This window comes from Medicago sativa, chromosome 7 (genome assembly GCF_051527215.1).
Source record: "Medicago sativa cultivar Bolivia chromosome 7, Bolivia_mono, whole genome shotgun sequence".
NCBI lineage: Eukaryota > Viridiplantae > Streptophyta > Magnoliopsida > Fabales > Fabaceae > Medicago > Medicago sativa.
The window spans coordinates 24589243-24606749 of NC_140755.1; the positions used below are offsets into that span (position 1 = coordinate 24589243).

At 33.6% G+C, this 17507-nt stretch overlaps 2 protein-coding genes across 2 annotated transcripts; one reads left to right on the plus strand and one right to left on the minus strand.

Moving 5' to 3' along the window:
• The first annotated feature begins 315 nt into the window (after nucleotides 1–315).
• On the plus strand, nucleotides 316–1883 carry LOC146905087 (uncharacterized). The gene is made up of 3 exons (XM_085728439.1): nucleotides 316–455; nucleotides 502–967; nucleotides 1113–1883. Exons 1-3 carry the CDS (start codon nucleotides 316–318, stop codon nucleotides 1881–1883), a joined length of 1377 nt encoding a protein of 458 aa, XP_085584565.1.
• Nucleotides 1884–13826: 11943 nt separating this feature from the next.
• Nucleotides 13827–15695, minus strand: LOC146905088 (dof zinc finger protein DOF3.6-like). The gene is made up of 2 exons (XM_085725646.1): nucleotides 15446–15695; nucleotides 13827–15120 (listed from the first exon to the last, which is right to left on the minus strand). The coding sequence occupies exons 1-2, from the start codon at nucleotides 15497–15499 to the stop codon at nucleotides 14050–14052; spliced, it is 1125 nt and encodes a 374-aa protein (XP_085581772.1). The 5' UTR covers nucleotides 15500–15695; the 3' UTR covers nucleotides 13827–14049.
• Between the last annotated feature and the right edge of the window lie 1812 nt (nucleotides 15696–17507).

The window sequence follows — 17507 nt, forward strand, 5'->3', positions numbered from 1 at the left end:
TACAAATAATACATCTAGCATTGATAAGGTTACTGATGATATCGTTAGAAATGAAGTAGAACGTCATGTGCATATTTTGTCTCCTGTCCGCGATAAACCATTAGATGTCAGTAGTATTGCGGCGCCTGAGGGTGTGCCAATGCATCCGGTAGTACAGAAGGACTTGAATTTTATGCAAGATTGGTTGTCAAAAGATGCGGTCAACGAAGAGGCACCTTTTATTGAGGTAGTTTCGAAGTCACAGAAAAAGAAAAAATTGAATATGCCACAGGTTCCACCAAAAACCCGCTCTAGGGGTCCACTCCCACCATTTAAATGAATATTATCTACTGGAATATTAGGGGAATCGGTAACAATGATTCCCGTCTTGCGTTTGCGGATATGTGTCGGTTGCATAATCCGTCGTTGGTTTTTATTGCGGAACCTATGGTGGAGTATGATTCTGTTCCTAGCTGGTTTTTGGAGAAATATAAATGTGTTTAATTATTGTGTGAATAACAGGGATCCTCTCATTCCAAACCTTTGGGCTGTGTGGCGTTCGGACTATGTTTATAATGTGATTTTTGTCTCTTCTCAATGTCTGGTTCTGGAATATATTTGCAGAGGAACTAGACTCTATATTGCTGGAATTTATGCTAGCACTTCTTACCTTCTTCGGAGAAACCTTTGGGCAGATTTGACTAGGATACAAAATTCTTTGATGGGTCCGTGGTTTTTTTTAGGTGATTTCAATGCGGTTCTTGGTGCTCATGAAAAACGAGGCCGTCGTTTACCTCCTTCGTTATCTTGTAATGACTTCATGTCGTGGACTAATGCTAATATGTTGTTACACTTGAATACTAATGGGGTGCAGTTTACTTGGAATAATGGCAGGTTGGACTCTGATTCTGTTTTTCTCCGACTTGACCGTACTATCTGTAACGAAGCTTGGACAAATTTTTGGGGCATTACTTCTTGCACAGCTCTTGTGCGATTTCACTCTGATCATCATCCTCTTTTACTTCACTCGGATTTCTCATTAATTCGAAGAACAACATCATTCAAATTTTTTCAGACTTGGACCTTGCACGAGGATTGTCGCTCGTTACTCTTGAAAATATGGAAAAAAGGAGGTTGTTGGAAGCGGAATGCACAAACTTCAGACAAATTTGCTACGTGTCAAGGATGCTTTCAAAGTTTGGAATAGGTCGGTCTTTGGCAATGTCCAGAGACAAGTGCAGCTAGCATCGGAGGAGGTTTTGCATATTCAGAATCTTATTGATGCTTCGGGAATTGATGCAAACCTTCATAATTTGGAATTACAAGCTCAGATGACTTTGACTAGAGCTATGAATTGCCAAGATCAGTTTTGGCGTGAAAAAGTGAGAAATCAAAGCTTCATTCATGGTGACCGTAATACAACATACTTTCACCTTATATCACGTATTAAAACTGCAGCTAAACCTATTTCTCTTTTATTGGATGGTCAAATGCGCATTACTGATCAGCGGGGAATGGAGAACCATGTCGTGCATTATTTTCAAGATATTTTTGGCACTCTAAATGATTGTGTTGTCAACGATTTGGTTGAGAGAGTCATCCCACCGATGGTTTCTAATGATGAGAACAATATGTTGACGGGTATGCCTTTAGCGGATGAGATAAGAAAGGCAGTGTTTGCTATGAATGGAGATGGCGCCCCAGGTCCTGATGAGTTTGGGGGACATTTTTATCAACACTTTTGGGACATTGTGGCAGCCGACGTGGTGAGTTCCGTTCAGGAATTTTTTTACACTGGAGTTATTATTCCGAATTTAAATTCAAATATATTGGTCCTTATTCCTAAAAAACCTGGTGCTGCTTCTATGGCTGATTTTCGACCTATTGCATTGGCCAATTTCTAATTTAAAATTGTCACGAAAATTCTAGCTGAGCGTCTTGCAATCATATGTATGCGCATCATATCCCCGGAGCAAAGAGGTTTTGTTCGTGACGGTAGTATTTCAGATTGTGTAATTCTTGCTTATGAGATGATTAATTTGTTAAATAAGAAGCAATTTGGAGGAAATATTGCGATCAAGGTTTATATCCGCAAGGCATTTGACACGTTGGATAAGAAGTTTTTGATCGCGGTTTTACACCAGTTTTTGTTCGGCAATTTATTTTGTGACTGGATCCTGGCGATTCTGCGATCTGCTCATATGTCTGTTCTTGTGAATGGTAATGTGGTGGGTTATTTTACTTGTAACAGAGGTGTCTGTCAGGGGGATCCCTTATCCCCCCTTTTATTTTATCTCGCGGAAGAGGTTCTTAGTAGGGTTCTCGAGATGGAGCGGAGCTCTAATGCGCTTCAGCCTATGTCATATTGTCGGGGTGTCTCCCTCCCGACCCACATTCTTTATGCTGATGATGTTTTTATCTGTTGTGTGGGTTCAGGAAAGAACATCTGATGTCTGTTGAAGGTGTTTCATGATTATTCAGAGGTGTCTGGTCAAGTGATTAACTTTGACAAAAACAAACTTTATACTAGTGCTATGACAATTGCAAGGAGAAATATGATCGCTCATCTTTCAGGATTCACGGTCGGTTCTATCCCGTTTTAATACCTTGGCTGCCCCATTTTCCAAGGAAAGCCAAAATGCATATACTTCCAGCATATTATTGATAGAATTAAGGTGAAGCTTGCTACTTGGAAAGGTGTCTTATTGTCTATCATGGGTAGGATTCAACTTGTAAAATCCATTGTTCATGGTTTGTCGCCCTTGGGATGCCGGTGGTCTAGATCTTAAACCCACTCGTGCCATCAATGATGCTCTACTACTTCATCTTGGCTGGAAGTTATTTACACAAAACTCTCACAGCTCCAATTTATTTCAGAAGCGATTCCTTTCCTATGGTAGGCCTAGAAGTAGCTACTTCAAATCTTCTATTTGGCTAGGGGTGAAAGATAAATTTTCTATGGTTCGTGACAATACGTGATGGATCATTGGTAACGGTGAAAATATACAGTTATGGTTTGACAATTGGATGGGTAGCTCTCTTGTTTCCATGATGGATCTGCCCCCTCATTTGTTTCCCGGTCTGAAGGAGAATCTTTCTTTTGTTATTGCTGATGGTAAATGGAATATCCCTCGCATTATTCTTGATTTCCCGTTAGTGGCATCACAAATTATGCAAGTCACTCTTCCGGTTTCCCCATTGCCGGATAAGTGTGTCTGGATTCACTCAACGGATGGTGAGCTATCTGCCAAACTTGCTTTCCAATTCCTTAATCCAGATCCGCCAAAGTTAGATTGGTCCTCTGTTATTTGGCGCTCTTGCATCCCTCCGTCCCATTCATTTGTTTTTTGGCAGTTTATGTTATCCAAGCTTCCAACCGATGAAAATTTACAGTCTAGGGGCTGCACTTTGGTTTCCATGTGTCCGTTATGTTCCAAGCAGGCAGAATCCTCAATGCATTTATTTATGGAGTGCTCTTTTTCATATACCATCTGGGTATGGCTCGACATCAAGCTACAAAGAACAATATCCCTTACTTCTCCAGCAGCGCTGCTATCCTGCATTCTGCTGCGGTGCAGCTCTCAGCTGCGTGATGTGCTGGTCGAGGCCATTGTGCACACGGTGCACTCCATTTGGTTAGCCCGAAACGCGGTCCATTTTAATGCTTCCTCCATATCCCTGCATGCGACTTTGGCCAAGATTTCTTCAATGATTGCAATGTCGGGAGGCATTTCTACAGGTTATTGTTTACATTCAGATGTTGCTATTTTAGAAAATCTGTTTGTTTCTCCTCTTCATAGGCGTGTCCGAGACATTATACCGGTTATTTGGAAGGCTCCCACCGTCCCTTGGGTTAAGGCCAACACGGATGGTTCGGTGAGGAATTTGATGTCTGCTTGCGGTGGTATTTTTCGGGATTCTCGCGGAACTTTTCTTGGTGGATTCGCTAGCAATATTGGTATGGTTTCTATCTTTGAATCAGAAATTTTGGGCATCTTAATGGCTATAGAATATGCGGTTACTAACAGCTGGTCTCATTTATGGCTCGAAAGTGATTCTATTAGTGCGGTTCAAGCCTTGCATAAACCATCTCTTATTCTTGTTCGTCTTCGGAACCGGTGGCATAACTGTTTTCAAAATAATTTGTTTCTTCTTTGCTCACATATCTTCCGTGAAGGAAATGTCTGTGCTGATGGCCTTGCAGCTTTGGGGCGTGATATTCAAGACACAGTCTGGTTCACGTTGTTGCCTCCATCTTTGGGAGCGGCTTTTGCTAGGGACAGACATGGGTTACCGAACTTTAGATTTCCTTAATTGTTTGCTCCTGAGTACTCTGTATATATTTTCTTTTCTTTTCTTTTCTTTGGAGGGTATTGGCTTAGTCCCCCCTCTTTGTAAATTTTTTCTCCTTTTTTAATAAAATTTACGTATTGGAAAGGCGGCAGATGATGGGGGTTTCTGTTGGGTGCCAACCTAGTTGGGATGTTTCAGACTCTCTCGGATGCCCAACCTGTCTCTTGGCCTTATAAAAAAAAAAAAGTGAGACATTATATATGTGATCGGCAGGAGTAGGAACGGAAGGTACTTGCCCCCACTAGCTTTATTTTTTTTTTTTTTTTAAAAAGCTGTTTAACAATTTTAGTTCTCTCTCCATTAAAAATTATGTGATGTCACTAAATTAGTAAATTTTAAGAAACATGAGCAAGAACTTTAGATTTTTTTTTATTTATATTCAATTGTATATTTATCTATGTATTTAGGTTTAATTTTATATGTGGTAACTACCACAGTTGAAATTGTATGAAGAAAAAAACAGTGTTAGATTCTCCTAAATTCGACCTCTCCTAAATTCTCCTAAATTTTATATGTGGTAACTACGACCTCTCCTAAATTCTCTTTAAATGACTCTTACATTCCTTTAATATGTAAAAAACAGTCACATCCTCTTTATTAACGGTGTTAGATTTTTCTTAAGTGTTAACTTGAATTAAAAACAAATACATAGTCTAGTACCTCATTTAGTCATGCTCCAAGATATAAGTCAAGAACTCATTTAGTGTTTCTTGGTTCATCAACAAAGTCATGTTTGTATGAGACTTTGAATCTCCAAAATATTTATGTTTTTTACATAAAAATTTATGGTTAATTTGTTGGTCAGATATATAAGAGACGGTCCAGTGGTTTATGACACAATAAGATATAATAAGATAATTATGAAATTTATCATGCAATATCTCTTTGGTTAATTTTTGGGTCTTGTTAACGAGTGCCCCCAGGACACTCTTTAAGCATACCAAATGTAGTAATTATTTTTTTAAAAAGTCAACTATTACAATTTCCAATGCACTCAATACACAACTTTTCATAAAGAACTTACTAATTAAAGTGCTTAAAGAGTGCCCTAGGGGCACTCGTTAACATTTCCCTTAATTTTTTTATCCAAAATATGAGTTGAGTTAAAAATCTATGGCATAGAATAAGAAAATCGATGATTTGTCCTTGTAAAATATAAAAATTGAAATCTAATAAACATATATATATATATATATATATATATATATATATATATATATATATATATAAATATATATATATATATATATATATAAACATAAATAAAAATTGATATTAAATTAAAAAATATTGATGATTAATTTATTGAAATTTATGATCAATCATCAATAGTAAAAGTAAACTTAAATACATCTCCTAAAAAAAAAATAAAGTTAAATATAGATGACGATTTCGCCACACAATCGCTTATAATAACCAAACTTATCTCCACTAATAGACATTTATGATTTTTCCCCAACTAGCGCGTGGGTTTAGATCCGCTCCATTTTCTTTATTTGGAGAGATAAAGACACAAAAAATATTAAAAATAATTAATGATGTAAGGATCCATTTAATAATAGGACTCACCACCTATTTTTTATGTTTATCTATTTCATAATGACAATCTCTATTTATTTTTAGGGTTAATTAAGTTTTTAGTCCCTATAAATATTCATAGTTTTGTTTTTAATCCCTACAAAATAAAATCACACATTTTAGTCCCTGTTCCTTAAGCATTTTAGGGACTAAAAATGTTGATGGTAAAATTTTATAGGGACCAAAAATGCTGATGGAAAATTTTATAGGATTAAAAATGCTGATGGAAAATTTTATTGGGACTAAAAAGTGTGATTTTATTTTATAAAGACTAAAAACAAAATTCTGAATATTTATAGGGACTATTTACTTAATTAACCCTTATTTTTATAAACCTAGAGGATCTCAACTCCTCACCCACACCATAATGTTTTTGTATATCAAAGTAGTTTTGTCACAATCATGACCAATTAACCACCCCAATTTTCAAAAAAAAGAAAATACACTTTTTAACTTTTTTAAAATATAAAAAGTCCATGCTAACTCGAGCCCCCGTGACATTGGAAATAAACAAAACAAAGAAAATTACATAAAAAATAACACATTTTACGGTTTTAAAATCATGATTGCAAAAAATTCTAAGAAATTTATTACATATATTTTCTTAACTAATGCTCCTGAGACATTTGTTATTATTTTTTAATATAAAATTACGGTAGCTCATGGTAACTTTGATAGGAGTTAAGATCCTCTCTATTTCTTCTATTTGGAGAGATATAGACTCAAAAAAGTTTGAAAAAAAGTAAACAATAATTAATGATGGTGGGATTTACTTAATGGTAGAACCCACTATTTTATGTGTCTGTCTCTTTACAAATTGTGAACTCCGTTTGTTTTATCAAATGGAGAGGATCCTAACTCCTTTGATAGGACGAGGGTCCTCATTTGGTTGTTGCTATGCCCGCTTTGTACACAGTTGAAGATAGGTGGCGAAGAATCTAACATATATGAATGATTGCATTAATGTGGGAGCAAGGAAACAGGGAAATGGAACCATGCATGAAGGAATAGATATTGGAATCACGGAAAGTAAGAGAGGTTCAACAAATTAACATGTTGAAGGACGTCATTAAAAAGCAAAAGCTGCCAAGGAAACAGAGAGAACATTTTCACGCCTAGACATGTGGACATCATCAGAAAGTATTCCAGCAAAAGCTTCTTGTTATTTGCTTGGGATTCCGAACTTTAGGTGCTGCTACATTTTTTTTTTTTAGCCAGCAGTAGTTAACTGCAGTTGAGAGTCAGCAGTAGTTAACTATCGTTGAGAGAAAAAATGTATTTTCTATGTATTTTTAGGGAAAAAACATGTTAGAAAAGCAATTTTCTATATATTTTTCCTTTTGAACCCATGATATATATTTTTGCACCACTAGCCCAAAAGGTCCAAGAACTCAAAGTTTGAACCTTCTATACTAGGGTCTTGGCTCCACCGCTATACTGACCATCAACCATACTGTAAGGAAATGACATGAAACCTTACAAGAAGTTATATAGGCTAAGGCTATAAGGAACTCTAAGTCGACTGGAACAAGTTTCACTCCATATCGGCTCACCTATATGATAATGATATTATTACATTTGGAAATTAATGTAACTTAACTTAGGGTGTGTTTGGATTGAGGGTTTGGGAGAGGAAGGGAGAGAAGGGTTTACTTTTCGTTTTTAAATTACGGACTATATAACATGTTTTTCTAAAATAAATTAAGTGTGATTGAAGTATTATATGATTGTTTATCATGTTAATATGTTAACTTTTTATAAAACATTTCATAGTATCCGTAATTTAAAAATGAAAAGTAAACCCTCCCCTCCCTTCCCCTCCCAAACCCTCCATCCAAACACACCCTTAGATTTGTTAAACAAAATCAACTCAACATTGATGAATATCAACAAGATATGTTAATGGGAACGAACTCTCTTAATGAAGTTCAACATATGACTGATTAGTACACTTCTAGACACTTTTTACTGGGTTGTACTTTGAGGTGACTTTGATTCTAGAAAGTTCGAATTACTCTATGAAGTGGGTAGGAATCATGTATGGTTTAATGGGAATGAATTCTTAGTGAACGAGATCTCAACATTAAGCCTTATTTGAATAAAGTACAAATCGACACAGACAGAAGTCTAAGAAATCATGGTTGGGCCTAACACAATCCCATAAAACCGGCTTGTGAGATGAGGATTGCCCCCACTTATAAACACATGTTTATGCCATCTTTTATCTGATGTTAGACTCTTTAACACATCACATCACGACCAGCACTATTGGGCTTGGTTCGTAGACATAAATGGTGATTGGTTCGATAGCGAAGATCTAATAGCAGGTGACCCAATGGATCTTAACGGAGGGCTCTGATATCATCTTAGAAATCGTGGTTGGGCATAACACAACCCCACAAAACCTTCTTATGAGGTGAGTATTGCCTCCAATTATAAACACACGTTCTTGTCATCTTTTGTCCGATGTGAGTCTCTTTAACAAGAAGAAAAGAAACGGACATGGCAAGACAATAATTGTGCCGACTAAGGAACCAAAGCTACAAAAAACACACTTAATGTGATTTTTAGGAAGAGAATCAACCACACATGGGAACAAAAAAACATCAATGATGGGATGCAGATGACATATAGAATTAAAATGTGCCAATTTATTTTTCACATATACTAAACTATTATAATTTTTTTCAATGACTAAATAGATTTTGTTTGAAACATCTGTTAGTAACGTTAATTATTATTGTTAATTTGTTGTATTTGTTGAAGATGAAAATCAAGCGGAAACCTACTTTTTTTTGTTACTATGATATTGTTAGGAAGTTTTTACCGCCGTTTAACAACGACTAATCTCCGTCAATGAATTGAACTCCGATTCCAATAAAATTTTCCTTATACAGATAAGACATAAATCAAACCCCATACCACATACTTAAAGAACCTAGATCCCTTATTGAATCAATCCATTATTCGTAGCCAAAAACACCTTTTATCACAAACTACCTTTATCACTATACTGCATAACTTTCACACCCAACCCTTAAATCAACTTCATATCTTCTTTATTGACTAAATACAATACAATGATTAAATTGAATTATGCTATTTTACCTAAAAAATAAATAAAGAGTTATTTCATTTTTTTTTTTTGCGACTACACTAAATCTTTGTGATTACCATTACCATACCATCATCAACACACTACAACCAACCGACCAACGAAACAACTTTCGTTCATTGTTCCCTCCAACAAGGAGAGATTCTTTTTTCTTTCTTTGACTATGTACCTTTATTCCTTGTTACAAGTAGCTTCGGTAATTGCGAAAATTAGAACACCCAAAATCTCGGATACCATATGTGTAAAATCTTTATTGGATCATCATTTGACCAACATCATAATCACAATTAGGTTAGTGATAACAAATCTCATAGCTGAAAGTAGTTCATTATTTCATGAACTTCATCGTATTTTGAAACAAAACTTAGATAAAGAAAAATGAGAAGCCAACATTAGTAAGTCATTAATCGCAAAATATTATTTCTTTTAAAATTAAATTAATGACTAAAATATTTATGACATATTTATGACATAAGATTAAAGAAATACACCCTCCGGTCACTAATATAAGCAAAAGTTTGATTTTTAGATTCATTCATTAAATGACGTATGTAGTCTTTATATAGACTATATACGTCATTTAATGAATGAATCTAAAAATCAAGCTTTTGCTTATATTAGTGACCGGAGGGTGTACTATATTTTTGGATATTTAAGTGAGTACTACGTGTAATAATTATAATTTAATCAAGACTTAGTCTAATTTTGATCGCTCAACTCTCGATTAACTAAAGTCATTTTCTCTAAAAATTGGAGGATTAATTAAGAACAAAAAGAGATGTGTACCATTTGATTATTAACTTCTCCAAGTGGCTTTCAATTAAAACTATTATGTACTCATTTTTGTAATAGTTATAAAGAAGTAGCATAATCTTTTGAAGGATTTTGGAATTTTTTTTTCTTCTAACATATGAAACACAAACAACAAGTACATAATCAGTTTAGCCATAATTGTACTCTATTACTTCTAATGCTGCTAAAACCACGTGCCTCCCCTCTCTCTTACACACCTTCATGGTCCCAAATTGGATGTATTCAAAATGCTTTTTTTTTTCCCTTCGAAGGGTTAAAACTTAAAATTAAGAAGTAACCCAATCAATACAAAAAAAAAAAAAAAAAGGGCTTCTCAAAATATGAGATGTAGAGAGGTCTAGGAATTTGAAGTTTCTATTAAGATGATTTAAAAAGTTAAAGTTGGACGTACTATACTCTATTGCAGCAATTGGTCAGATCAAACTAAAGCTTGATTAAACGTGACAAAAATCATGCATGGAGAAATCATATATATCTTTCATGAAATTGAGTTATCAAGGTACAAATCATTTTTACTTTGCTCCCACCAAAAAGAGTGATCTCCGTCCTTTTATTAAATTAGCTCCCAAGAGAAAAAGATTAATTAAATTGCAAAATATAATGTACGTTAATAGTGATTTGATCAGTATTGGAGGTACAAATTCAAGCTAGATATTTTTAATTATAAAATAAAAATTAAGCTATGTACGTATTTTTTGGAACATATCATCTGGATCAAACGGACACTGATGGTCCTCATGAGTTTAGCTGAATAGGTAGGGACAATGCATAATATATATAAGGTCTAGTGTTCAAACTCCGACACCCACAAAGAAAAAAGGGCAATAATGTCTTAATTACGCGAATGTGGTGGCATAAGTTATCATCGAGAATCTGATTTCATTAAAGTAAGGGTACGATTATCACGAAATCATTAGATTTAAAGAGACGAGTTTTAATCTCGCATTAAATCTAAATCCAATATCACTGTAATCTCGCATTAAATCTAAATCCAATATCACTGTAGTAACTACAACATGTGACGGTTGTAACAAAAAAAAAAAACTACAACATTTTGTCGAAAAAAAAACTACAACATGTGCAGGTACGAGTTTAAAGTTCTAAAACAAAATGAGTCCTTCTAAAATAAAATAAAAAATGATACAAGGTTTATAAAAATAAAATCATGTATTTTAGAGGAACATACTTAACTCATTTCATTATTGATAATAGATTCAATACATATTGGGATGTTATAACAGAAACGGAAACTAGCTTCCGACGTAGCCGTTTGAGCTAAACTATGAGCAACTTCGTTTGCTTGTCCCTTAAAGAACTTAACAAGGTTTATAAAAATAAAATCATGTTTTGGTAAGGATTAAATCTCACTCAATGAGGATAATATAGGACACTTTGATTAACTGAATTGGACAAACATTTTTTTTTAAGGAAGAATTGACAAACATATATAGTTAATTTCTCATTATATATTTATAATTACATTCATTTTTCTTTAGATTTTTTATGACAAATTTTTTTAAGGCCTAAAGCTTTAGCTTGGAACGTTTAATCCTTAGACCGGTCCTGAAAGTGTGCAACACACTGCATACGATCAAAGCACGTGCAATAATGGAGAAAGTTCTTCTAAGTGTTAATGTGGAAAATGAAACTTTAAAATTAGAGCAATGCTATTTATCAAGAAAAATTTTATCAAGAAAGATTCAAGAATGACATGGCAGAATAATCACCCTTAGATTTTATCAAGAAATTGTCCCGAAATTAATGTTAGCCAATAAAATCTCAGGCTGGCCGGAAATCATGGGGGTGGTGGGTGTTATGTATTTTTTTTTTTATAAAAGGTTAATAAATAAGATTGAAATCTAAAGGTGGTTATTCTGCCATGTCATTCTTGAATCTTTTTTGATAAAATCATTCTTGATATCTAGCATTTTCCTTAAAATTAATATCGCTTGAATTCATATACTAGATGTAAGTGTTAATGTTAATTACAAAAATCAGTCATATAGTGATTGATTTAAAGGCCTAAATGACAAATCAATCACTTTTTTTTTTTTGAGGGACAAATCAATCACTTAACCGGTCACTAACATTAGCGACCATTTGTTAAGCAAAATTTTGCAAATTGATCTAGCAACCGTTTTAGAGATTGATTTAACGTCCGACTTCAAATTTTAATCATTAAATCCATCGCTATGGCTACTGAAATCATTCGGTCACTAAATTGTTTATTGGGTTAAATAAGTAAAGTGTTAAATATGTTTTTAGTCCAGGTAAAATTGAGACTTTTTAAGTTTAGTTTTTACTTAATTTTAATAGTTCTTTTAGTCCCTACAAAAAAAAAATATACACTCAGTATTAGTCCATTCTCAATTTAAATTTTCTTAATTTATGCTTAAAGTTTTAAGTTTTTGAACAATTTTTTTAGACGTGTTAAGAACATTACTAAAAGTTCATCCGCAAAAAATTATCTCAAAATTTGATTTTTACGTCCAGATTGTATTACTTTTATCTTTAACTTTTGACGTTTTAAAAAATTCATATTTAATTCGTTTCATGTTAAAATATTCTAAATTTTAGTAAAAATAAACCTTTCATAGTGTTCTATACTTGTCTCAAAAAAATCGTTAAAAAACTTAAGAGTTTAAGGATCATTAAACAAACTTTGTTTTAACAAGGACTAAAATTAGAAGTAATTTTTTTTTGCAGGGACTAAAAAAGCTATTAAAATTAAGTAAGGACTAAACTTAAAAGTTACCAATTTTATAGGGACCAAAAACTTATTTAACCCATAAGTAAATGATCCCTTAAATATACCAACATTTGATTTTAGTTTTCCTAAAATATTTCTTAGGCTTTTGGTCTCTCCAAAATTTTTCATTTATGAAATTAGTCTCTGCTCTACATTGAGTATTATACTAGAGCAAGAACTAATTTCATAAATAAAAAACTTTAGAGGGACCAAAAACCTAACAAATATTTTATTGGGACTAAATAATGTTGGTATATTTAGGGAAACTATTTACTTATTTAACCCTGGGTTATTTAACATAAACTTTTCCAAACCGGCAAACCCCTCTCTATCGCACTTCCATGTACGTCTATTTTTCCTGCTTTGTGTCCTTACTCTCCACCACGATCTAAAGTCATTCATATTCTCCTCTTCCCAATTTATCTCACTCTCTCCAAGTATATGTATGAATATTCTACTCTGATAAATGAAATTTATATGTTTGAAAAATAGAGGATTCTTCTTCCTATACAATGAATATGTAGTAAAACGTGGGAATTTAGAATTGTATATTAATAGTCAAATTATCCCTAAAAGGTTCTATCTTTTGTATGCCAGAATTTCTTACGTACATGATGTTCAAATATGACGATTACTTTTGTCTCAAACATTTTTGTCTATATCTCTCAATTAGCCACATATTTTCTTTTGTTTGTTTTTTTGTATTTGGAAAGAAAATAAGGACTTCTATGAAAACAAAGAAAAGGATCAGATTTCTGACATTAACCATGTAATATTGAAATTAATTTTCACACCATATGCTACAAATACTCAATAAACAAAGAGATACATCAACACTCATTTCAAACTTTAATATTGTATTTGCTATACTTTTGAATAAGAAATCTTGAACAAAGTTATTAACTAGGAAATAATATAATCATAGCTATAATTTGAAAACAATTGTACACACTATTACCGGAAAAATTGAAATAACGACAAAAATTAAAGACGAATAAAATAAATTCGGCCACCAAATTTGACGTCTTTTACACTTAAAATAAAATTAGGGATGAATTTTGCCTTATTCTGTCTGCAAATTTCTTTGGTTATTTCAAAATTTTGTAACTAAGGTTATAGAGATCTACACAATATCACAACCGAAATCCGCGCCATCTGAATTAAGGTACATTTAACTGCAATATCAAGGTTCGCAGCGTAAACACAACTTGATCATAAATTAATAACCACAACTTAGAATGATGAATATAAGAGTTGCATACCATTTAGAAATACAAAGTTTAGCAATCATTCTTCTCCTTTATCTTCCCTCATAACACACACATATAGCTAATGGTGAAATTTCATAATATTCCATAGTTAGCAAGTGAACTAATGAACCTAACACTCTAATTATACCTTGGATCATTTCTATATATGATCATAAAAATATGCTGCTCCATTAATTAAGAAACCAAAAGCACTAGATTTGAGGATCACAAGGTGGTGAAGTGAAACTAGGAACTTCATTCCATGCATTTTCATTACCACTTCCATTTCCATTTCCATTCCAAAATAGATCATTACTATTTCCTGAACCATTCAAGAGATTTTTTGGCAAACTCAAACCTTGATGATTGTTTTCTTCCACTTTAACTGTATTAACTTGAGGCATCATTCCAATACTAACACTTGAAGAATATGTTTCCTTCGACCGAAACAAATTTCTTTGTGGCTCTCCATTATTTTCTCCACCAAATTGAAATAATCCAATTTGTGGTTGCAAATTACTCAAGAAAGGGAATTGTTGATATTGTCGTTGATGAACTTGTAGCGAATTCGGAAACCTCCATTGTTCACCAATGCCATTTGGTATCAACAAAGAGCCACCATTACCATTACCAATTGAAGAACCACTACCAAGTTGAAACTCAACATTAGTTGTAGTACTATTGCTCATATTTTTGGCCAACAAAGAACCAATGCCCTCAGAAACATAACTATTGTCGCTATGACGATCTAAAGAGGTTACAAATGGAAATTGTGTTGGAAAATGAGGCATTCCAACATTCACATTAGAATTAGTGCAACCATTATTAGAAGAAGAATTTGCCCTTGCTGAGCTAGAACCACCAGCAGCACCGGCACCGACCTGGAGATGATCGTTATGATTAGGTTTCAGAGGTGATTTTGATGCTGAATTACTTTTTCTTCTTTTGTTGTTCCTTCTACAACCACCTCCAACAGGAACGTTTCGAAGTGCACCACCTCTAGTCCAATAACGACGACAAGTTTTGCAAAAATGGCGTGGTTGTGAAAGATTGTAGTTGTTGTAGTAACAGAACTTTGTGTTTGTTGATTCACATCTTGGACATTTCTGTGCTGCTGCAGCATCATTCTGGTGTATCTTTGACATCTTAGCTCGATCGGTCATTGATACTGGTCTTCTAGACCCTTGGTAGCTGCCATCAGCTTCAACGGTGACAGACATCGTTGAAGCTGATAGCGGTTGCAAAGCTGATGGATTTTGATCGCCAATATCAATTCCTACTTGCTGATTAAATTATTTTATAACAAAAGTGTAAGGAAACAAATTATTTTCGTTTCATAAAAACAAATTAATAAAGAAAACAAGCTATATAATTGAATAATGAATAAGTGTGTAAGAATATCTATGTACAATATATTCAAGAAAAAAAGATTGATTATAGTGTGTGTAGGAATATCTGTTTTTTGATCAATTATATATACGTGACTTTATTGATAAAGAAGCCAAAGAAAGAAAAAGTGAAAAAAAGGAATTAAGCAAAATAAAATTAAGAATAAAGAAAAATAGATGCTAGAGAATGAAAGAAATAATCTTGAATATCAATTAATACCTGTTGTGTCCAGTTGGGTGGATCTAGATAGATTGGGAGGGAGGGGAAGACCATGGCTAAGCTTTCTCTTTTACAAAAGTTTTGATGAATTTTTTGGATATGTGAGTGTGTGGGTGGAGAATCACATCAACATTGTGAGAGTTGCAGAGAAAAGTGATTACAAAGATGGAAAAAAGATAAAGGAGTTTTGTGGGGGTGCATGTACATGTAGTGTTTATATTTACTTTTGTTCTTTGTTTCCTATTCTTTTCCTTCTCTTTTTGTATTATTAAAATAATATTTATGTGATAATTGAAGAGCACCAAACGTGTTTCTTATTCCATAAGCAACTTTATCTTCTTCTTTTACTGTGGCATTAACATTAAATATTAGACTATATTATACTCTCCAAATCACCATGCATATGTTAAGAGAGAAAACCCTAGCCCCAGCTTTAAATAATAATAATATATAATGGTTGTTGAGTATTGACCAATTTAAATGCAGGTTATGCTATGATATACCAAATATATTGTTAGAACAACAATCCTAGTTCAAATAAAACAAACCTAGGTCAAATAAAAACGATTTCAAGTTTGGTAAATAATAATATATACTCTCCATATCGAATAATTTTTAGCAATGAAGTTTGGTAACTGTGCCTACGTTCCTCTAACAGCGGCATTGATTCATATTTCTACTATTTCAAGTTTTTAAACAATGAGGTTTTAATCTTAAAAGGAATTTAGAATAATATTAATAATGCATGGAAATTAAAAGTAAAAAGGTGATGAGTCATGGAGTCATGGTGGGGAGGTCTTCGGTGGAAGTGTCACAATCGATAGGACCTTTATTTCCTTTGATTCTGCTCCAGAAAAAGTCATGGTTTTATATTATTTATTTAATTTTTTTTTTGAGAAATTAAACTTTATTTAATTATAACAGCTTTTTTGCTTTATATGTAAAAAAATATTCATTACTATATGTTATGTGCCATAAATTTAAATACCTTCTGCATATATCATATGTATTTACCACTTTCAGTCCTAGACTCTAGAGAATGTATTATATAGAGTTATGATACATAGCTTTAGGTGGCAATACACATCTTGACACCCACACAAAAATCTAACACGTATGGATCCCGCACAGGCACACTTCTCTTTTCTCCCTCTTCTCTCTTCCTAGTGTATGGGATGTATAAGGGTGTATAGGAATAAATGGTGTTTATGTAACATTTTCCATTATATATTGTGAAGGATATATCAACACTCAGCTGCAAGGACAGAGTAGTATGATTCGGTTTACCCGCACATATGAAGAGATTGGAATAAACTCACAATGTATGAATAATGATGTGGAATATAAAATTGGTATACCATATAGGATCATAAATATGTAGATTGTGTTGGAACAAAATGTGTTTAACAATGAACCTTAAAGAGTTTTGATGATAACAAGGTATTAAAAATTGTAAATTGGACTAGCTAATATTTGTTCAAGTGTACAGGACCACAGTTAAAAAGTTACATTATTTCTTGGTTCTGAATGAGCAAATAAAGAGCAAAAGAAATCAATGAAATTGAAGCTTAGACGCTTCTGAAGGCAATACGCTCCTGAAGATGGAAAGCGCTCCTGAAGTCTAGCTGCTCCTGAAGAGAGAATAGCTGCTCCTGAAGATGGAAAGCGCTCCTGAAGTCTAGCTGCTTCTGAAGTGAGAATAGCGCTCCTGAAGAAAAACGCTCCTGAAGACTAGTGCTCCTGAAGACTGGAAGTCCTGAAGTGTTACGTCATCATCAGAAGCTACATTATCAGAAGCTGCCTCATCAGAAGTCATTTCACCAAAAGCTGAAGATCAACTGGATTTGCAAAGATTCAAGGATTGAAGAATCATCACTGCAGAAGCTGTCTATTGGATTCGAAAACACAACAAAAGATTAGTGGAATTTTGCAACGGTCATTTCAAAGGTGTTTGAAGGCATGTGCTTGCAATTTTGGATGAAAGCGTTGACATTGTGCTTTTGTACGAACTGTACAACCACCTTCTCCACTACTCTGTTTTGTGTCCACGCTACAAGACAAG

Coding starts and splice junctions, on each gene's coding strand:
- LOC146905088 (XM_085725646.1), bottom strand. CDS start 15,499: ATGGTCTTCCCCTCCCTCCCAATCTATCTAGATCCACCCAACTGGACA. Junction 15,121..15,445: donor CACCCAACTGGACACAACAG/GTATTAATTGAT, acceptor TAATTTAATCAG/CAAGTAGGAATTGATATTGG.
- LOC146905087 (XM_085728439.1), top strand. CDS start 316: ATGAATATTATCTACTGGAATATTAGGGGAATCGGTAACAATGATTCC. Junction 456..501: donor TATGATTCTGTTCCTAGCTG/GTTTTTGGAGAA, acceptor TGTGAATAACAG/GGATCCTCTCATTCCAAACC. Junction 968..1,112: donor TTACTTCTTGCACAGCTCTT/GTGCGATTTCAC, acceptor GGAAAAAAGGAG/GTTGTTGGAAGCGGAATGCA.